The sequence below is a fragment of the Loxodonta africana genome, chromosome 3, assembly GCF_030014295.1.
Source record: "Loxodonta africana isolate mLoxAfr1 chromosome 3, mLoxAfr1.hap2, whole genome shotgun sequence".
Lineage (NCBI taxonomy): Eukaryota > Metazoa > Chordata > Mammalia > Proboscidea > Elephantidae > Loxodonta > Loxodonta africana.
In genome coordinates this window covers 92,241,031-92,264,166 of record NC_087344.1, presented here as the reverse complement: position 1 = coordinate 92,264,166, position 23,136 = coordinate 92,241,031, and the positions used below count along the sequence as shown (strand labels likewise).

At 37.3% G+C, this 23,136-nt stretch overlaps 1 protein-coding gene across 1 annotated transcript; it reads left to right on the top strand.

The window, feature by feature from the left end:
- The first annotated feature begins 8 nt into the window (after nt 1–8).
- On the top strand, nt 9–23,110 carry TMEM59 (transmembrane protein 59). Its single transcript, XM_010591246.2, has 8 exons — nt 9–272; nt 4,831–4,936; nt 6,421–6,515; nt 8,020–8,172; nt 9,882–9,963; nt 13,217–13,298; nt 16,106–16,214; nt 22,478–23,110. The coding sequence occupies exons 1-8, from the start codon at nt 84–86 to the stop codon at nt 22,631–22,633; spliced, it is 972 nt and encodes a 323-aa protein (XP_010589548.1). The 5' UTR covers nt 9–83; the 3' UTR covers nt 22,634–23,110.
- The last annotated feature ends 26 nt before the right edge of the window (nt 23,111–23,136 follow it).

Sequence of the window (23,136 nt, the reverse complement as noted above, 5' to 3'; positions counted from 1 at the left end):
AGAAGGGGGCTGGCCCCGGAAGGAGGAGGAAGCCCTGAAAAGAAAACAGCAACAAGCTGAGCTGCTGTGACGAGGGAAACAAAATGGCGGCGCTGAGTGGGAGCCTCTGGGTCACGGCCCAGCTGGGGCTCCCGCCGCTGCTGCTTCTGACCATGGCCCTGGCCGGAGGCTCGGGGACCGCTTCCGCTGAAGCGTTTGACTCGGTCTTAGGGGATACGGCGTCTTGCCACCGGGCCTGTCAGCTGACCTACCCGTTGCACACCTACCCCAAGGTAGGGCCCGATCGAACCGGGCAACAACCCTTCCCTGGCCACCCATCTTCTCGCTTCCTCGCACCTCTGTCTGCTCTGGGAAGTTGGCTGATGAATCGGCCCTGCAACCGCTGTCTCCCGCCTGTGTAGCTCCTGTTTTCCTCCCCAAGCTTGCCCGCAACCCGCTCCAGTTGTCATTAGTGGAAATGTGTGCTGCACCTACCCTGTGACAGGCTGTTTGGGGTGGGGAGATACAAAGATGAGAAAGATACGATCCCTTTCCCCAGCAGGGCAGACGAGCACTCCAAGGAGGGTAAGAATCATCATACGAGGTCCTCCCTTTCGAGGAGCTTCTCTTCCAGTCAAAGTGGGGGCGGGAGACCGGCAGATAAACAAGTCCACAGAAGGTTAGGTCATAACCAGTGTTTACTGAACGCATTTCTGGGCCGGGAGCGCATAGTCTGTTCAGGGAGTGAGACACTGGACAATTCCACTATAGTCTGAAAAGTGTTCAGCCGTCTGCCCAGGGAATTGTGAGCACACGGGAAGGGCTTTCCACCTAGGTTGAGTTACTGTGTGCAAGGCGCTGCCACTAGGGACTACGGTGTTTTAGAGAAAAAGCAGTTAGGTTTCTGCCTTCAGGGAATTTACCACGCAATGCAGAAGACAGGGAATTCATGGAGTGGGGAAAGAAATAAGGCCTGCCTGGGGGAGGGGGTGGTGGTGACATCCTGTGAATAGGAGTGGCCCTACTCTGACTCCCTAGCCCCTGCCCCCTTTATTTTAATTCCAGCCCAAATCTCAATTTTTCCAGTTTCTTAAGGACTTGTTTACTCAACATTCTGCTTGGTGACTCCCACCCTTCACCATATATAATTAGGGTATCCTCCCCACCCCCCACCCCCGCCCCTTTATAAGAGCCTTTGCTGAGGCTGCTGGTCTTTTTCTCTTGTTTTTCCTTCATCTCCTGTATGCTATTTGCTTAACCATTGTGGCTAGCCCTCTTTGCTCACTTAAACTTCAAAGTGGCCACAAAGTCAGTTGCAGTGAAGTTGGGATGTTGCTCATTGGCAAGCACTTTCAGATTCTTGAAATGAAACGTTCTAAATGTTAGCACTTTCTGTATGTCTGTTTACTGCTGAATTTTACATTACACAAGGGTTATCAATTTCAGAAAAAGGTGTGGGAGAGGGGATTATCCTGGATTTTTCAGAGTCAGATTGATATAGCAAGTGAGAGAGAGAGGTGAGAAATTATGACTTCAGACTTAAATCAATGAATATTGTCCATAAATGCATTATTTTCTTCTCATCTTATAAACCTCTCATCATTAAGAGGCTTGTCTGAGGAAACTCATTAATAATTACTTTGGTCTGGAATTGAGCTGAAATGTATTCGGTATTATTTTAGTGTTGGGAATTTTTGTTTCGTTTCCTTTTTTAAGATTTACAAGCAAATTTGTGATATGAATGAGAATGTTGGGAAAATAACTAAACAATTTGAGAGAATACACATATCTGTTATCTGTAAGTACTTTTATAATATCCACTACTATTTTTTTAACATTTGCTGTGATATTAATAAGTCATTTTTTATTTATTCATTAAAGTAGTTCTCATCCGGAACTCTAAATCATCTGGCTCTCTGTATGTCCTGGGCTTTAAAATGGATTGACCGTCTACTGGCTGGTTCAGTGGTCAAGTTCTTGCCTTCCGTGCAGGAGACCTGGGTTCGATTTCTCCAGTGCACCTCACGCTCAATCACCACTCTGTCTGTGGTGGATTGTGTGTTGCTGTGATGCTGAACAGGTTTCAGCAAAGCTTCCAGACTTAAGGTGGACTAGAAAGGAAGGTCTGGCAATCTACTTCCGAAAATCAGCCAATGAAAGCTGAGATCGCAAAGGGTCTGGTCTGCAGCCAATCATAGGGATGGTACAGGACCAGGCAGCATTTCTTTCCACTGTGTGTAGAGTCACCATGAGTCAGGGCAGCTAACAGTATGCAACAATAATTTGTTAGCCAGCTAACAACAAACAACAGCAGTCTGTTAGCCAGTACACCCATTATCCCTAATTCTCACAGCAACTCTGCTAAGTAGGGTTTTACAGTTGAAGAAATTGAGGCTCTGAAAAGCTGTGACTTGCCCAAAGTCACATAGCCAAGAAGTCGTGGAGCAGGACTTCAACCCTTTATCTGGCTACGCTATCCTGCTTTTCATTACTAAAGTTGTATAAAAAATACCTAATTTATTTCACTGATTTCTGTTGACCCTCCAAATTATTTTGCTTTGTGGTTTAGGAAGAAGCGCTGTGTGTTATAAGAAATTAGATGAATTTACAAGCTCACATATGCTGTCTTGGTTTTACATTTGTAACTGACAGATACAAATCTCATCTGATGACTCCTTTCCAGAATTATTTGTTGCAAGAAAGTAGAATACCTGTTTGTAAGAAGGTATTTTAAAAATCATTATATTTTATTCTCTGTCCTCAAAAGTGCAGTTGTGTAATTTGTCTGGGTCCAAATACAAGAGATAAAATAGAGCCAGACTGATCATTTTTTAAAAGAGTGTGGGCTCTGGGACCACACAAACCTGGGTTCTGTTCCCAGCTCCACTATTACTAGGTACGTGTCCTTGCTGATCACTTAACCTCTCAGAACTTTGTCTCCTGTGCCTAACACAGTGCATAACACACAGCTGGTCATTCAGTGCTCTACACATAGCTATTTCTTGTGTTGTATGTTATAAAGCGAGTTTGGTTCATATAGTATCAGTAGTGCTGAATAATGGTGAATAGCTAGCTTGACTTAGCTCAGGGTAAGAGAATGTGTGTCTAGAAGCTATAGATAGTATCATCGAAGGACCGTCTGATTACTTAGCTTGTTATTCAATTCACTGGAGTTCCTGGGTGGTGCAAATGGTGAATGAATTTTTCTGCTAACAGAAAGGTTGGCAGTTCGAGCCCACCCAGAGGCACCTCAGCAGATAGCCTAGTGATCTACTTCCAAAGTATCCAGCCATTGAACACGCTGTGGAAGGAACTCGTTGCACCACAGATGGGAACTGGTTTTGTTTTGGTTTTGGATTCAGTTTGCTGAGGAACACCATTTCCTTGTGCTCTGATATTAAAAATCAGAGGAGACACAGTTTGTATAACTTGCCAGTGGTTGGGCTATATAGAACATGAAATATTCCCTTGGGATAATAATGTATGTAGAATGTGAAACACTTGGAATAAGGACAGGATTTTTAATCTCTACCAATCAAGGCTTCTTTCTAAGTTATATAATAAAACTTGTTCAATGTTAGACTGCAACCATCTTCTCTTAACTGATTGTCGCTGCTGATAAATTCTACTAGCCCTTCTGCTAGAAATACATACCTTTGTATTTCATTGATTGCTAACGGGTATATGCACATGCTATTTCCTTCCTAATTAGGTGCCACCCAGTTTGTACACAGTGGATCATGCAGTTAAGTTGAGGGCGCTCCCCCAACACACACATTAGTTTGCTTTAAATACTATGTGTATGTATTTCACCCAAGAAAAACCTTTTGAATGCCCTATTCCTAGACCTGTAGTCTTACTAAGCAGTTAACATTTTCCACTAATGAAGAACTGTATGTCCATCTTAAGATCCCACACATATACAATGGCACATGTAACTGTTTTCTATTTTAAGAATCTATTATTATGATTAATGCTACTACTGCTGCTGCTGCTGAGAACCTAGGAATAGCTAGAAGGTACTGGGCTAGGAATAGCTATCTTCCAGAATTATTGAAGGGCTTAAAAATAATTTATAGCTGTTGTTTCCTTTTATGAAGAGAAAACTGCAATATAGACAGGTAAAGTAACTTGTACAGGGCCATTTACCTAAAAGGTTTTGTTTCAGGTCTGGCTGATTCCTATAGCCTTTACAGTACATCACACTATTGCCGTTGTTTATATGTTTTCAGTTAAAGTCAGCTAAGTTAGAAAAAATCCTTTCATATAAGCATTTTTATAGATGTATACTTCACTTTGTCAGAGCCTTGTGGGACAGTCTGCTTTCTTAAATATTTACAGCCTGGAAAACCCTGTAGGGCAGTTCTACCCTATCCTGTAGGATCGCGATGAGTTGGAATCGACTCGACAGCAATGGGTTTTGGTTTTTGTGGCATCATTTGCCATATGAAGCTAGTCATGATACTTTTCCTGATAAGCCCGGTGGTTTATATAAACATGTGGGATGTGGCAAAAGTCTGTCATTAGTCCTAGAGAACTGGCTTACTCATTTTCATTATGTCACAGTCGTTTTTATTTTCAATTTTTTCCCTACAAAATATAATCAGAGAATTTGGAAACAGAGTGATGTTTTTACCCACTAGGCTTCCTTCTTCATATCACTTTTAAAATAAGGAACTAAAACCTCTTTAGATGACAAAGGTCTCGTATCATTTTTTTCCTTTCCACTATAAAATTTTTATTGGAAGGTTTATGATAAACCCTACTAACTTTGCTTTCCTCTTGACCTTTCTTTCCCTGAAGGAAAATTTACTATTTGTTGGTAATCCTCCCTGCTCCTGAATCCCCTAGGAAGAAGAGTTGTATGCGTGTCAGAGAGGTTGCAGGCTGTTTTCAATTTGTCAGTTTGTGGATGATGGGATTGATTTAAATCGGACCAAATTGGAATGTGAATCTGGTAAGATGCTATGCTAATGACAACAAGAATACATATCATTGTTTTCTTTGAGTTATGATTTTTTTTATTTTTATGTAATTTTCTCGGAAAATTAAAAACATACTGTTTAAACTAGTCATCCAGCATATTGTAATTTTTATGAAGTTAGAGTTTTAGTAGCTGCTACTAGAAATTTCATGGGCTTTAAATTTCATCTTTTTGGTTGATACAGTGTTTATTTTGTACTGTGAATAGGATGCCTTTGTTTAACCAAGCATCTGATTTAGACAAATGCAGTAGTAATTGTCCCACTCGTAATTCATCACTACCTTTTCACAGATAGTGTAATTTCCTTAAGCCTTTCAGTCGTAGGTTAGTTGACTTAGCTCCAAGGTTTTACTGAACCAGGCCTTTGACTCGTATTTAATAGTGTATTCTTTGTGGGTAATGCTGATAAAGGAGTAACCAGAGTTTTTGTCATCTGATAAACCATTATTCTTACATTTTGCTGAAAGAGATGTCTCTAATAAAATAAATCTGTAATCAGGACAAAATTGACATTTAATTTTTTCAAAGAACTGTAATGGAATTTTCTCCATTTGTTACTGTTTATTCAGTGTAACAGGAGGTACCTCTTTCCCTGTTCACTATGCCATGACCCACATTCAGTCTTCTGTGATATTTTACCCTTGTTCTTAATAACTCAAGTCTCCTAACTTCCCATCTTTATATGTGCATAATGCAGCTCAGTTGATTACCTAGCACCTTTGAGAAGTGTATTACAAATACATGACTAGTTTGGGAAAAAATATAAAATTCTTATAGAATGCAGTATTACATCACAAGAAAGAAATGGCTCTAGTGAACTAAATGAAGAGAGTATCTGGTGGAGATCTCTTTCAAGTTTAGAATTACTTGCTGTAGAATATTTTCTGAATTCAGTTTTCTTAGAATTTAGGGTAATAGACAGGTTGTTTTATTTTTTATTTCCTTTCCCACATGAATACCCTTGCTTCTTAACTAAGTGATCCGGTTCTTAACAGTAATGTTGTGTGCATGTAAATCACTACATTGCATTATTTCATTCAAATAACCCCATGAAGTAGGTGGTGGTATTTCCATATGGAAATAAATCAATAGAGAGATTAAGCATCTCAGCCCAGGTTACATGCGGAAACTTGCAGCAGGTCTGATGGCGGCCAATACAGTGCTTTTTCTGCTACACAAACCTTAGCTGTGGATCGTCTCATGTGAATGCCATCATATGGCCAGAGTCTGAGTGTGTAATTAATAGATGTGTACCTGAAACATTTGACTTGTGGGAAGGAGAAGATATAGGGCTTTATAAAATAATGCATTTGCTACTCTTACCAAATTTGAAAATTCATATTGATGAAATACATTTTAAGTATAAGAAACTTCTTTATAAAATGTCAAATCCCTTTCTTTTCTATGTTCCCCTTTTCTTTCTTTTTTTTTGTAATTTGACTATTTTTTTCTTACAGCATGTACAGAAGCATATTCCGAATCTGATGAGCAATATGCTTGCCATCTTGGTTGCCAGAATCAGCTGCCATTTGCTGAATTGAGACAAGAACAAGTACGAAACTAAATTGCCTGCTTAAATGGCACTCACTTCTATTGGTTTGTCTGTCGCCCACTTGACCCTATTTTACTGTTATATTCTGTATTTATTTTTCAGCAAAACAAAAGTATGTATTTGCAAATAGAAAAGGCAATTAAATAATTACTTTTGTATATTGCTTAACTATTAAAAAGTATATTCACATTCATAATCTCAGTTTGGTTCTTCTCATAGTCCAGTGAAGATATTATCTCCATTATGAATGTAAAAAACTGAGGCTCAGAGAAGTTGATAGCCCAGCGTCCTTTTTCTCCATTCCAACTCTTATTGTCTTAACTTGGATCGTCATCATTTCTCACCTATCTTATTATATTAACTAACCAACCATTTGCCGATTTTAACCCTCTCTAGTCCATCCTTTACTTTGTTTCTGGAATTTTTTTTTAAGGTAGAAACCTCATGTCATTCTCCTACCTTCCATACTTCAGTAGCTCCCCAATCACATATACATTTAAGTCCAAACTACTTGTCACAACGTGACCCATGGTTGTTTCTGCAATATTCATCTCTTATAATTCCCTACCCCACACACTCTGTACTCTAAACATATTGGGAAAAGTTTTTAGATTTTCTTAGCCTTTAGATAGGAAGTACTGTCTGGGAACCAAGCAAGTGACACAGGGAGTTTTGAACTATCCAGGTTTTCTCACATGAGGCCCATGTGATCTAAGTTTGCTGGTCTACTAAGTAAGTCTTGGTCCATATTTGAATGAGAGGGAAGGGACAGTGGTACAGACAATCTAGAACTGCAGGCAGCCCCCAAACAATTTATATTTAGTTATAAAATACATTGCTGGTAACTTTCCTGTGCCCGAATATTAGCCATCTTAAGTTTCCATCTTGCGCAGGAGCAGGATGGGAAAAAGATTGTCTTAATTATTGCCCTGACCTCCAATGAAGGAGCCTTTCAAAGCTACAGAGAACAAGCAGTATGCTCAGAACTTATGTCAGGGATTCTTCTAAGATCACCATTGGTAGCCTTATACTTCTTGGGGACATGAGTGTTCTACAGAATCCCTTTTATTGTGATTTTAGATCTTTATTATCCGAAATGCATAATTGCAAGAGTTATGGGTAGCCCCACGCAATTTAAATGTAAGAGAGTTTATGGCATATGTGAGATTTATTTATTCAGTACGTTGCGGCATATTTGCCTCTCACTGATACTTTCCTTAGGCTAATTTTGAAATTTAGTCTTTATTTCCTAAACATATTTACCTCATAGAGGTGGCAGGTAACTTATAAGTATGTTTAATGACAATTTAAAGTAGCCTGGTGTTTTAAACTTTACCATAGTTAATTTATGTAAATAAGAGTTTAATAATAATGGTTATGGTAGATTCATTTAATTGTTTATTTCCTGGACCAATAAGGATTTGAAGAATCTTGACTATGGTGTTCTCTTGATTATATATGTATAAAAAATAATATATTTCTCATTATTTAATGTTTTTTTTAGCTCATGTCCCTGATGCCAAAAATGCATTTGCTCTTCCCACTTACCCTGGTGAGGTCATTCTGGAGTGACATGATGGACTCTGCACAGAGCTTCATAACCTCTTCATGGACTTTTTATCTTCAAGCCGATGATGGAAAAATAGTTATATTCCAGGTGACAACTGTGTTTCTTAGATTCATCTAAATGCCAACAGCAGTAAATGTATGTGTTTTAAACGAGCGGCGCGGCACAGGGCCCTGTACTCAGCCACCTAACAAATATTTATCATCAAATAATAATTGTTTGGCCTACTTGAAAACACTGGGCATCAGGACACAGTGTAATTTATCTTCCCTTCTGCTCTTTGGAAGCCTCTGGCCCTTAAATAACCAGAACTCTGTGTCTTCTAAAATTTGTTGCCGTCGAGTGAATTCCAACTCATAGCGACCCCATAGGACAGAGGAGGACTGTCCCGTAGGGTTTCCAAGGAGCGACTGGTAGACTCGAACTGGCAACCTTTTGGTTGCAGCCGTAGCTCTTAACCACTGTACCACCAGGGCTCTTCAAACCTTCTAAGTGGTGGTTAAATTGGTAAAATGGAATCTCTAGATGTGGAAGATAAGAATAATTAATACACTTTGAACGTAAACAGTATGTATATGATGACATATAGCTATTAGAGAAAAGCAGCACAGCGTAATTTTTAGTTGTTTATAATGCTTTTCTTCATACCTCTTGTAAGGAGACTTGTCGAAGAAGCATTTTTCCTCTGAGGTAACTTTTCTTCTGCCTCATGTAATGTGATCATAATAACTGCTATTTATTGAAGGCTTTTAATTGTTAGGCATTTTACTTGTATTATCTCAGCTCTTCAAACAACTCTGTAAGATGGTATTATACCTATTTTATTGATGAGGAAACAGAGAATCTAACTTTTTTAAGGCCTCACTGCCAGTAAATGATAGAATTAGGCTTCAAACCCAGGTCACTTTAGCTCCAAGGCCCATATGCTACCCTACCATGCTGTCTTCCTTTTAATTTGTTAGTTAAATTCCTCAAATTTACCAGCCAACAAATTATATTATGGCTCTGTCTTCCTCTCAAGTGATAATTAAAGTAAACCGTTTAACTACTATTACTAATTGAGTGACTTACTGTAAGACTAGTATGTAATTTTTAGCACTAACCTGAGGTATGGGTCCCCCATACTTAGTAATAAGTAAAACACAGAAGGAATTTTTTCTTTTTATATTCATGAAAAATTCTATGTCCTAAATGTACTTAAAGCATAAATTGACTCTCAGAGTCTCTATTCCTTCTTGGTTAGATGTGAGATTAGCAGCCTTCTGTTTCTCTCTAAGATTTGTGTCGACTTGAGTGTAATTGGAGTGGAGAAACTCCCACTCCAGAGGGTCAGAGATACATGGAAGACATAAAGTGTGGAGTGTTCAGCATACTTAGGGAAAAATGGAGTGTTTCAGATGAGGAAAAATAGTGATAATATGTGTTTAGTCACAACTTTTGACAGTCTGCTAAATTATTCCTGATCAACTAGAATTAGAACTCATTTTTGCAGGGTATGGTATTTAATGCAATATGTTGTAATTTGTTCCTCTTTCTTTTTTTCCTTTAATGTTGTCAGGAAGTTAAACTGACTAAATACTCGATGATGCCAGGAATCTGTCTGTTTCTTTGCAAGGCACTGGATCTGATGTTTAAGAAGTGCAATTAAAATATATTGTGGTTAATGTGTTTTATTTTTTATGCCATACTTCTGTTACTTTTTCTCAATTTAAATGTTTAGAGATGATGTGTTATAGAACTTGTTGCTGAAAAAAGCTTAAAAAGTACAAATGACTTAATTACTTTCATTATCATTTTAGTCTAAGCCAGAAATTCAGTATGCACCACAGTTGGAGCAGGAGCCTACAAATTTGAAAGAATCCTCTCTAAGCAAAATGTCCTGTAAGTTTTATTTTTAAGTAACTTGGGATAAAAACATTGGCAGTCAAATGTGGCTGTGGTGGGGTTGGTTGGTTAGTTGTTTTTACACTAATGGAGGTGAACAGATAATTTCTAAAACAGTGGCTCTCAAACTTTGGTGTGCATCAGGATCACCTAGAAAGCTTGTTGAAACACAGATTACTGGGTCTCACTTCCAAAGTGTCCTATTCACTAAGTCTGTATTAAGACCAGAGAATTTGAATTTCTAGTAAGTTCCCAGATTTTGCTGATGCTGCCCATCTAGAGACCATACCTAGAGAGCCAGTGTTCTCAAACATTTAGTCTACTTTCAAGGATGTTTTGAATATGAACTAACCAAATATTCTGATATCCCCCAGTAAGCTAGCCAAGTAGTGAAACTACCTGGAAAGTATGAGTCCCTGTTCAATTTTTATTGCCATGTTAGAAGTGCATTTTATTTATTTGTTTATTTAGTATTTTATTGAGTTTTTGGTGAAAGTTTACAGAGCAAGTTAGATTCCCATTTGACGATTTTCGCACAAATCGTTCAGTGATATTAGTTAACATTTATCACAGTGTGTCAACATTCTCTTTAATTGTGTTCTGTATGTTCCATTTCCAATACTCTAGTTTCCCTGCTCCCTTATTTTCTCGTTTTTGCTTTTGAGTAATTGTTGACCTTTTGGCCTCATACTGATGGTTTTTAAGTAGAGCACTGGTCTTACAGGTAGTATCCTTTATTTTGTGTGCCATTCTATTTCGTTAAAGGTGATCTCAGGGGATGGACTCAGTTGTAGGTTTAAAGAATGCCTCAGGGCAATAGTCTCAGGGAGTCCTCTGTGCTGTACTGTTCCAGTTCCTCTGGCTCTTTTTTTTTTTTTTAATGAGAATTTGAGTTCTCCACATTTTTCTCTCATTCTATCCAGGGCCATCTATTGTGACCCCTGTCAGAATGGTCAGTGGTGGTAACCAGGTACCATCTAGTTCTTCTGGTCTCAGGGTAGATGAGACTGTACATCTTGTAGACTTGTTTCTTCTCTGAGCTCTTGATTACCTTCTTACTGTTCTGTTCCTGACAAGTAGAGACCCCTAATTGTGTCTTAGAATGCCACTCGCAAGCTTTTAAGACCCCAGATGCCACTTACTTCACCAGGATGGAGATCATGATTTTTGTGGACTGTGTTATGCCAGTTGCCTGAGTTGTCCTATGAGACTATGGTCCTAAGCTTTCAAACCCGGAAAACCAATCTTAGAAGGTATTTGGTTATATCTGTGGAGTATCTATATTTGTGTCTTCAATGAATATATGTGCCTGCACCCACATATTTGTATTTACACATACCTGTAGATATGTCTAGGAGCCCTGGTGACACAGTGGTTAAGTGCTCAGCCGCTGCTAACTGAAAGGTCAGCAGTTCAAACTTACCAGCTGCTCCATGGGCGAAAGATGTGGCAGTCTGCTTCCATAAAGATTTACAGCCTTGGAAACCCCATGGGGCAGTTCTGCTCTGTCTTGTAGGGTTGCTATGAGTTGGAATCCACTTAATGGCAACAGGTTTAGTTTGGTTTGATATAGATACTTCTATCTGTTCTCACCTATGTACATACCTGTACCTACCCATATACCAGTATGCCAGTACCCAAGCGTATGTGCTCAAACACTGTGCTCAGTACATCCACATTCAGTGCTACTTTCCCCATCACCAAAAAAAATAACGAGTTTCTACAATCTAAAGTGTACTTTCCCCTCTCCACTCCTCTCCCTGGTAACCACTAATGAACACTGATCTCTCTATATATCTTGTCTTCTTACAAAAGAGGGACCATACAATAATTGTCCTTATATGCTTGACTTATTTCACTTAGCATTATGCCCTCCAGGGCCATCCATGGTATAATATGTTTTACGGAGTCATTGTTCTTTATGGGTGCATATTATTCCATTACGTGTATATACTACAATTTGCTTATCCATTCATCCATTGATGGGCACTTTGGTTGTTACCATTTATATGCTATTGTGAATAAAGCAGCAATGAACATAGGTGTGTGTATGTCTGTTCTTATCATTATTTTTAGGTCTCTCGGGTATATACCTAGGAGTGGGATTGCTGGATCATAAACCCGAAAACCAAACCCGCTGCTGTCGAGTCGATTCCGACTCATAGCGACCCTATAGGACAGAGTAGAACTGCCCCATAGGGTTTCCAAGGAGCGCCTGGCAGATTTGAACTGCCAACCTCTTGGTTAGCAGCCATAGCACTTAACCGCTACACCACCAGGATTTCCTGCTGGATCATGGGGTAGTTCTATTTCTAATTTTTTGAGAAAGTGCCATACCATTTTCCATAGTAGTTGTACCATTTTATAGTCATACAGCCGTGGATAAGTGTTCCAGTCTTGCCACATCCTCACCAACATCCGTTATGTTTTTTTTTTTTTTTTCCTTTTAATTAGTCCCGTTTTAGCTGGGATAAGATGGTTTCTCATTGTAGTTTTGAGTTGCACCTCTCTAGTGACTGCTGATCATGATGAAATGTTCCTTGGCTGCTTAGATGTCCTCTTTGGTGAAAGTTCTGGTCATGTCCTTTGCCCATTTTGTGATGGGGTTGTTTGTCTTTTTGTTGTTGAGCTGTTGTAGTTTTCTTTAGGTTTTAGAGATTAGACCCTTATTGGATAAGTCATTTCTAAAGATTTTTTTCCAGTCTGTAGGTTGTCTATTTATTCTTGAATAAAGTCTTCTGATGAGCATAAGTTTTTAATTTTTATGAGGTCCCATTTACCTATTTTGTCTTCTAGAAGTGAATTTTAGCTCACAGAACCATAAAACATCAACCTAAAGCAGAGCTTAGCTTTTTAAATTTATGAGCTCATATCTTATTTTAGATGCTGATGTAATTCATCTAATTACTTGGGTGGGTAGGTGGTTAATGACAGTATATAACATAAGACCATCTCTAGCTTTAATTAGACTAGAAATAAACCGAATTGTATTATTCAAAGCCCATATGTAATTAAACAAAGTATTAATGTCAATAAGAATTTGAAAATAAAAGAGAAAATCCATAATGTGGTAGAATATCCATTTGGTTTTTGATGTGCTAGAGAAACTTCCATTCATTATAGAGTGTATCAGATCACACTTTTTAAAAACAACTGGACCCCTGTAGAGCGTATATATCTACAAGAAGTCATTTGAGACTAGCTTTTGGAAGATAGGCTATCATAAGCTTGTATCTTACTGTTTTGGCAGATCTGCAAATGAGAAGTTCACAAACACACAGGAGCTTTCTTGAAGATGGAGAAAGTGATGGCTTTTTAAGATGCCTCTCTCTGTACGTATTCCTGTTGATTATATACATAGGAGATAAAATCTGACTTGTATCAGAGAGATACATTCCTTTGTCTTATTTTGAAATTATTTTAGCAGCTCAAAAGTAAAAACTTTTTTACATTTTCCCTACCAAACTTATCATTTTGGATATTTTGATTTGTTTAAAAGGTAATACAGATACTACTTTAATAAAATCCCAGCAGGTAGGTTTTTTAAGTACTAAAACATTCTCATTCTTATAAGGATTCCTTAATTTGTGTTAAGAAATGTGCTTCTCTAGACATTTAAATTAAGAATTAAATTAGGTCTGAACAGTTTGGGAGTCAGATTTTTGTTTTTATCTGCATGGCTAAATATGAGGTTAGAGGAGGGAGATGAGGGTTATAGATTATGATGAAAGGCTTTGTGTTCTATACTAAGGAATGTCAACTCTGTGCTGGGGATGCCCAAGGATGGCAAGGGAAAGGGGGCAGGCAGGGGTAATGGGAAAATTGTGCCCTCCTGGGAAGTAATATTAAGTCTTCTGAGGGTAAGGGGGCTTCCAGTCCTCCAAGGAGTTCTAACATAAGCCTCTTTCATTCCCCGCAAAAAGGAAAAAGAGACCGTGGACCATGACACTTATTGATAATTACCTACTCTATATAAGATACCAGATCAGACACTTCAGTATAGTGATAAAAAAGTCCAAATTGCCTGCTCCTTTTAATTTATGATAGAAGTAGTGTTTTGACAGGTTTTGTCAGGTCTTATCTACTATTGATACATTTATAAGGAACCTAAAAATACCTTTTAGTGAACAAAACCTTACAAACTATATAAGAAAATGAGAATTTAACTTTAAATTTGCTCTTCCTTTCCTTTCTAAATCTGCTTTTGATCTGGTTTTTCTTAAAAAAGCAATTTTTCTGTCTCCAGTATTTAGGATTTTTTTTGCGGTTTGATAGTTTTAGGAAACTGTGGTAATCATCTTACATTACAATTTATTGTCAATCCTGCACTACCTACCTGGCATCTTATTGGTGACTTGGTGTCCTTTAACATTTGGTCCTTATATTATTCTTTTAAATCTAATATTTTAAAAATAATTTTGTAAATGTTTAACTTGGAAACAGCTAATTTTATGACTAAAGATTTATTCAGGAGACATTTATATGCACAAACATGAGTTATTATAATTGTCACCTACATTTGAATAAAAAGTACTCTTTTTAAAATGCTTTTTTCCCTCAATGATCTCATTGGATTCTTAGAACAATGCCCTATAATAAGTAGGTGAATTAGAGAGCCATAGCCGCCTGCTTCCTAAAGGGTCATACTTTTTCCACAGTTACCCACATGATCACCCTTAGCCTTCAGAATGAAAATTGAGGTCACACTCAATTTTTCACTTGGTATTTCTTTTTGGAGAGTCTGCTATGTATTGGACACTGCACTGGCTACTCGAGACTTAAGAAAGGTACTCGATCTCTGCCTCTGTGGTGCTCCTTATGATCGATACAGACATACGAACAATGAACAACACAATAATGATCGTTGTTTATGTATATCATACACGCACACATACACACACATAGAGAGAGAGTACAAGATGTACACCGAAGTCCACTAGGAGATATCAAGAGAAGATACCTCCTAGAGAGGTAAATCCAGAGAAGGATTTACAGAGGAGATAGAAATAAGTCTTAAATGATAAAGAAATTTTTGCTAGTTGTAGTAGGGGCTCTTGGAATCCAGATATCAAATATATACTCTTAATTTTAGGGAAAGAAATTCTTTAGTACGCAGTTCAGGGCTAAAACACGTACGGGAAATTACTAAAAATGATGTTTTTTATTCTCTTTCTAAATTGGTATACTTGAAGCATCATATGGAATAATGCGTATTCCAAAGTAATATGTACTCCAAGTCTGCCTCTCTTGCTGGGAGATAAACGATGGCTGTGCATACCGTTTCCTTAGCATGTTCAAATGTTGGCAAACTGTGGCGTGAATGGGTTATGGGGGTATGCTGGGTGTAGACCTGTTATTAGGCAACGCTGGAAAATCAGGGACTACCTGTGTTACAGTTTTTCAGAATTAGATTCTTAGATATTTAAAAATACCTTGACTTTTTTCTGTTCTTTGAATCTTAATCTATAATTAGTTTGGCAAACGATAGGTCAGTTATATAAAAAAGCAAATTCAAGTTGCTGATTCTGATTGCTGGCTTTCTACATTAAGATAATCATAAGAAGAACGCTATCTCTTTACTAAGGTATTCCGTAATGTTTACAGAATGCCTCATAATAGAAGTGCCCTTGTAAGCTGAGATATTGTAAAGTTGTAGAAAATTACTTTAAATGTTCTAGGGGATTAATTTCTTTAAACCTATTGTGAATTCTTTTATAAAACAAACATTTCACAGTTTACCTATTTTATACATTGACTCTTTGAAATATTTGGGTTTTCTTAAAGTATCACTGTAATACCTTTCAAAAGAATATGTGACATTTGTATAACAGCATATAATTTGCTTTACCACGTTTAGAATTAAAAATACCCCTGATAGTAATTTCGTTTAATTTAATATAGTTAGTAGAAAGTCAGTATGTTTGATTTTTTTTATTGTAAAACACCCTAATAAAAAATATATATATAATTGCTACTATATTTCTTTCTATAAGTATGTTTTTAAGTTTTAAAGATAATATAGATAATGTTTTAATTTTATTGTTAAACTAAGTACATAAACTTGATTGTACTTAATTATTAGGAGCCTTCTCTTTTTACTTTATGACATTCTAATATGCCTTACTGTTGGTTTTTTCAGCAACTCTGGCTGGATTTTAACTACTACTCTTGTCCTCTCGGTGACGGTGTTGCTGTGGATTTGTTGTGCAGCTGTTGCCACAGCGGTGGAGCAGTATGTCCCCTCTGAGGTAAATTTAACCCTAACCCTTGGGCCATTTGAAGACTAAGTCATATTATTTACCATCTTAAAATGCCTTATTTGTTTAACTACAAAAACAAGGCCTCTCAGCTAATAGAATGAGAAGATTTGGTGGCTTTAATCCTACTGGGATTGACACACAGGAAAATTATAGGTTTTCAGCGCAACCATCACTGTTGCCAGTTTTCTGTGATGCTAACTTCCATAGTGATATGTTGGCTCATTTGAGTTAAATGTCTGTGTCTCCCTGGCTGAGACTGAAAAGGACCTGTTGACATCAGTTTCTAAGGTGTTTTATAGGAGAGCAGACTTGTAAAACTACTTAAAATTTTAAATTGTCACAAATGTTAAAGAGTAATTGCTGCTTTAGGAGCCTAGAGTGTTCGATTATGAGTTATCATGCTCTAGTATCTAACTCTGAGAAAGATGGAAAGCTGTTGTAACTTCCTTAGTAGTTAAAATTTAACTGGCCCAAGAAACATAACTGTTCGGGTAAGGAATTTTTGTTTTTGTCTGTGGTGAAAAAGCTGTAATTTGATGACTCAACTTTGGCTTTCAGGGAAAGAAAGTTATTTATATAAATGTAGGATAAGATGTCTGTTGTCATCAGTTCCAACTGAAATAAACTTTAGTTCTCTTGTGCCTCCAAAGTAGAAAAAGGAAAAAGAAAGGGGGGAAGTGAAAATAGAATCTAATTAGAAGTTGCATGTGCCTATCGTGGTGCTTGAACAACACTCTTATCCTAATAGACTCTAAGGTATGTTTTACTGTAAGATTTATACATGAATGATGATTAAGATGTTACAAATGATATTTTTATAATACTATGTATAATATCTTTTACTAAGGTGATAAGTGATACAAACAACCAGAGACTGGGACCGGTTAATGTTGATAACTAACATTTATATAGTTTTTTAAAATTTATAAAATATTTTCATATATTTAATATGTAAACCCAGTGTCCAGCAATACTCTTCAAGCAGGTTTTATCATCCATTTTATAGACTAGTAAACAGGCTTACAAAGCTTAGGTTACCTTCCCAGGATTACACAGTGTTGATGCTGAAAATTAGCTCATGCCTTTAGATTCCAAATCCTGTGTTGTTTCCTGTATAGCATCTTGCCCATGGCTGATAAGGTGCATAAGTAGTATAAATGATAAATGCACAAAGTGTTAAAGAAAGCAGAGACTATGTGCTGGGATTGTCAGATAAGGCTTTTCGATAGGGGGGGTCGTGACCTGAACTTTGAAGAATGAGTGGTAGAGTACGGATTAGCAGAAAGTGGAGGGTGGACGATTTTCCCAGACAGACAAGAATAAGCTAACTGTAGGGAAAGGACTTCAAGGAATTGACCTGATTAAAAGAACTTACATTAGTAAATTAAGCCAAATGGATAAAGTTGGACAGGATTGTGAAGAACCTAGAATTGTGGAAGTTATGAAGAATGGGTCAATTTCTACAGAACTCATGTGTTTATGACATAAATATACTGATAACATCCTCTTGCTGTATCACCTTCTTGTGTCTCCTGATGTCCTTATTTTAGTATTCCTGACAAGGCTGAAATTGTGTCTCTTACATAAGATAGCCTTTACCCATTACTTGTCTTTGAGCTACCTCATGCACTCTAAACCATCATGGCAACAAAGCTACAAACCTACAGGAATAAATCTTTGTTGACCCCCCACCCTATGGCACTCTTTTTCCCTCCTTCTTGTATCATAAGCCCTATTCCTTCTCTTTATTCCTAGGTTTCACCTTGTGAAAGAAAGGTGCATGTAGAGATTGATCGAGCTATTTGCCAGGAAAGGCCAAATGGCTGGTTTCAGGTGGAATTTACTTTGGTAAATTCATCACAACCGGGATTTTGGACCCCAGCCTTTCTGACTAATGTTGTTGAGCACTTTTTACTGTGCACTGTTCTGTTTCATACAAATTAGCTCGTTTAATCCCCAGAGCAAGCCTGTGAGATGGCTGCCGTTATGATGCCCATTTTCCAGATGCAGAACTGCAACAGAGATTTTATAATTGCCCTAGTGTCACATGCCAGTAAGTGGTAGAGCCAGGATTTAACCCAGGCAGTTTAACTTCAAAGCCCATGCCCATAAATTGCTTTGGTTAGCCTGGAATCCTAGGTAGGGGAGTTGGTTATCTGATTCATATCAAGAGCTGATAATCTGAACGGCCTTTTTGACACTTAGGAAGATAGACTGGGATCACATGGTTAGTCCCCTTCTTCCTCACTCCTCAGATAAACCACACTCAATAATTTTCTTTAAATTACCCAGGTAATTGCCATTTTTTACATTTTGATTTCTATTTTTGTTTATCAACTTTAGACATTATTTAATGTCTTCCTACTATGAAGAATGAGGAATTTAGTTCCCTTACACCACCTTCTACTTCAGCTCCCTAGCTTTACTCTCTGATTTCTGTGATACATATTATCGTTTTATGTACTTTTATTGATCGCTTCGTAAATTTCTGTTGACTCATTATTACCTTTCCTTTCCATAGTCTGTCAATTTTCATTTGTTATTATGACCCTTAATGATAAAAAATAAATGTATATTCTTCTGTATTTATACTTCTATGCTTTTCTGTAGGTTAATTCTAAAATTTGAAATCCAGCAGACAGCCTTGACAATATTATGATTATGAAAGTATTCACGGTAGAACCAAATACTGTGTGTGATTGGTGATTAGAGTCCTGTAAAAGCAAATATAAACCTGAATTATTTAGAGTTTTTCCCGGAGAATCTTCCAAATACCTCAGCTTATTGGGCCTCCTTTTTGTTTTGTTCTAGCTTTCTTCCCATTTTCTGAGTCATTTCAACTGCTGTTGTTTCTTATACTCTATGTTGTTTTCTTTTTTGAATTCCTCTTGACTTTTGCTGAAATGCCCCCTTAAATAATTTCTTTTCATAAAAATTATGTTTATCACTTGGGTGGTAAACTTCCCAAGTTAACACTTTTTGAAAATACCTTTATCTTACTCTTGTATTTAATTGATTATTTGAGTATACAAAGTAGCCACAAAGTCACTATACATACTTAGGGGTTATCCATATGCTTCCAGCCATTTCTCTGCACAAACTTTACTTTTTCTTCCTGTTCTTCTAGGTAGCTTCTTCCGTGTTGATGGTTGAAATCGTTTAAACAGTTTCTAGTTGCTGTTCCAAGGTCTATAAATGTCGTTAGCTAGAGTCATAAAGCCTTTTTTTCACAGGGCCCCCAAGCAAATGTCACATGTCTAAGGAGGCCACACTGTATCAGATCCATGTCCAGTCTATCAACCACTGAATTTGTCTGGAAGAGATTGTCTTACCGGAAAACCATAAAGTACTAGGGCACCTTCTTGTTGCAGGGTAGCTGTCGCCTGGAGACAGTAGTGCTGCAGGACACATCAGAAATGTGCTCAGATAAGCAGTGTTATTGATTCTTATATTGAAATTAAAAATGGCCCTGTCAAGTGACTGCCTGAAATTACTGCCCATGCCAGCAGAGTAGGATGTTGTTCAAGTAACAGAGTCACATGCATTAGCCACTTTCTAAGTACTAATGAAAAACATAGGTTTAAAATGTTTTTTTCCTCTCAAACCTTTGAAAATATTTTTCCATTATTTTTAGCCTGCAGTGAGTGCTGCTGCTAAGAAATCTGGTGTTGATTTGATTCTCATTCCTTTGCAGTTAGCGGCTGTTTTATCATGAAAGCCTGTTAGGACTTTCTCTTTATCCATGGAAATTTTACGTTTCACTAGGTTGTACTAGGTATGAGGGCTTCCTTTTCCATTCATTAACCCTGCTCTGTGTTTCTTGAATTCTTTGAGACTGAAGTCTCAGCTTGGAGAAAAAAAATTAATCTTCCCTCCTTTGTCTTTTCTCTTGCTGGATCTCCTGTTGGATGAACATCGTACCTCCTAAATCTAGCTGCCATATCTTAGCTTTTCTATTTTCCTTCTCTTTATATTTTTGATCTGCGTTTTGAGGGATTTCTATAGCTGTATCTCCTATATCAGTGGCTTGATCTTCAGCCATCTTACCAACTTATTTTTTAAAACAATCATATTTTCTCAATTTCAAGAATTTTCTTGTTCTTGGGTTTCGCCTTTCTCATAGCAGCCAGCTCTTGTTTTATGTCAAAAATATTGTCTGTAATTTCTTTGAGGATTCTAATCTGTAATTATTTTTAGAGTTGTCTTCCAATTATTGGAATATTTCTGTGTCCTCTGGTATCAGCTGGTTTATTTATTCTGGCTCTTTTTTATGTTATTTCATACTCAAATGTCTAGAGATTCTTAGCCATCTGAACAAAGGATTACTTTGTTATTGTGTAGGTCTGTGTTCCCAACAAGCTCTTCTTATGGGTGGGAGGGCTGTGGTTCAGTGTAGGAAGGCAAGACAAGAAGACAGACTGACTTCCTTACAAAATGCATAGGTAAGCAGACTGGCTGTTGACCCCAGGATGGCCAAAAAAAGTTTTACTTGGAAGGCAGGGTGCTTTACTACCTCAAACTCTATCCTTCCCTCTCAGCCCGTTATAGCCCCTTCACTAGGAATTCTCCCCAGGCAGATCCTTCACTTTCTTTGGAGAGAAGTTCTTTGCCTTCATCCTCTGGGCAGTATCCTCCTTTGCCAGCCATTCTATTTATACATGATGTAATTCTTTATTTGGAATCAGTATTTCCACATCCGTGATGAAGGATGAGGAAGATATCAGAAATGATACCCAAAAACTGATGATTTCTAATCCCCATGTTGCTTGATAGATTATTTTTATATATATTTTTTTGACAGCTTTATTGAGATACAATTCACATGCAAATGATTTTAATATATTGGCAGAGATGTGCAGCCATCGCCACAATCACTTTTAGAACATTTTCATCACCCTAAAAAGAAAACCCATACCCATTTATAGTTATTTCTCCATTTCCTCCCAAGCACCACCACCCCCAGCCCTAGACAACTACTAATTTACTTACTGTCTCTATATATATGCCAATTTTGGACATTTTGTATAAATGGAATCATACAATGTATGGTCCTTTGTTACTGGTTTCTTTCACTTAGTATAATGTTTTCAAGGCTCATCTGTGTTGTAGCATGTATCAGTATTGAAAGATGCTTGAACCCTCAGAGGTGGTCTTTATTTATCATCTTTTGAAAGTACCTTTCTGACATCAGGTACTTCTGTGTGCTTCTTGCTTCATGACAGTGACAGTTGCCCTGTCAGTGACATCAGCTCTTCAATTTCTAACTTACAAGATTCGGGAGATTTGTGGCCATATGATTTGATTAATAAAAAATTTTCCCATTTCTTAGTAAAGACTTTTCTTATCGCTTCTCTACCTTTAGGAGATAAGCCTACATTTAAGCAGACCTACTCCAAAAAGATACTAGACATTACCATTGTACTCCAGTGAGTTTCATGACATTTGCCGTGATTCTGTTTTATATTTTTCACTCTTTTGTTTGATATCTTCCTGAAGATGATAGTAACAGTTTGGGGAGCTTTTATATGAAGACCTTTCTGTCAGTGTTAGAGTGTTTCATATATATTCTTTGTTCTCACAGTCTTTTAAAATAGCACATATCATTTTCCCAATGAATTAAGTTAAAACATTTGGTAGTAGAGAAACTTGCCACAAATCCTTTGACCACTCAGAAGGAGAGCTAAGTCTTTAAAGGCTTGAACAAATAGGGTATCAAACATCTAGAATCAGAGCTGTTGATATGACCGTACTAACTGCATTTAAACCTGAGCAGTTTTTCTTGATAAAAAAAAAAATCTATTTCCTGTTGAGTCAGTTCCGACTCATAGCGACCATATAAGACAGAGTAGAACTGCCCCACAGGGTTTCCAAGGCAGCTAATCTTTACGGAGGCAGACTGCCACATCTTTCTCCCATGGAGTGGCAGGTGGGTCAGAACCTCTGACCTTTCTGTTTGCAGCTGAGCGTTTTGACCACTGCACCACCAGGGCGCCTGTTTTTCTTGATACCCAGTTTTTAAAATACTTCCAAGTATTTTAAGTTGGGATATGTGGAAAACCTTCTTTGTCCATCCACTGGAAGCTGAATCACATATCTGTGCCACTTTGAGTAAAAGCATTCTTCGTTCTTAATGATGTTTATTGAATTCTTTTACCAAATATCCCTGAATTAAATTGTTATTTGAAGACTTAGATGCAGAGAGGTGTTCCTAACTATCCAAATTGCTAATGTGAATTGATTTTCTTTTGCAGAAGCTGAGTATCTATGGTGACTTGGAATTTATGAATGAACAAAAGCTAAACCAATATCCAGCTTCTTCTCTTGTGGTTGTTAAATCTAAACCTGAAGATCACGAAGAAGCAGGGCCTCTACCTACAAAAGTGAATCTTGCTCATTCAGAGATTTAAGCTTTTTTTTTCAAGTGTAATTGACACCTAAGTTTCCATTCTTGATAGAGCTTCTTAAATGGTTTCATTGGAAATAAGGCTTAAGAAATCACTATAAAATGCAAATAAAGTTACCCAAATCTGTAAAGACTGTATTTGCTGTAACTTTACCTGTATTTTTTTTCCTAGTAATTTAAGAGATGGATTTTTGGGATTGTATTTTTATTTTACTAATATGAGTAACTACTTTGTTATTTGCATCTTTTTTTTTTTTCTTTTCTTAACCGGATTCTGTGAGCTGATCATTCTTTTGCCCACCACCTTCCATGATACTGTCATTTGCCTTCGTTAATTAACTGAGTGCTTAGTAGGGTATAATACTTCTGCCCAGAGATGGCCCACAGACCTGTAATTTGAAATTTAGCTGGAAATGCCCTTTAATCACACTACGTTTTCAGTTGTATTGAACTGAAATCATTAAAATTTTATTTGAATAACTATGAGCTGAAATTTGAGTTAATATA

What these genes read in the sequence shown, in the direction of transcription:
- TMEM59 (XM_010591246.2), top strand. Translation starts at nt 84, where the DNA reads ATGGCGGCGCTGAGTGGGAGCCTCTGGGTCACGGCCCAGCTGGGGCTC. An exon ending in CGTTGCACACCTACCCCAAG is followed by an intron (nt 273 to 4,830) that starts GTAGGGCCCGAT and finishes TGAATCCCCTAG; the next exon opens with GAAGAAGAGTTGTATGCGTG. An exon ending in AGCAGTATGTCCCCTCTGAG is followed by an intron (nt 16,215 to 22,477) that starts GTAAATTTAACC and finishes TTTCTTTTGCAG; the next exon opens with AAGCTGAGTATCTATGGTGA.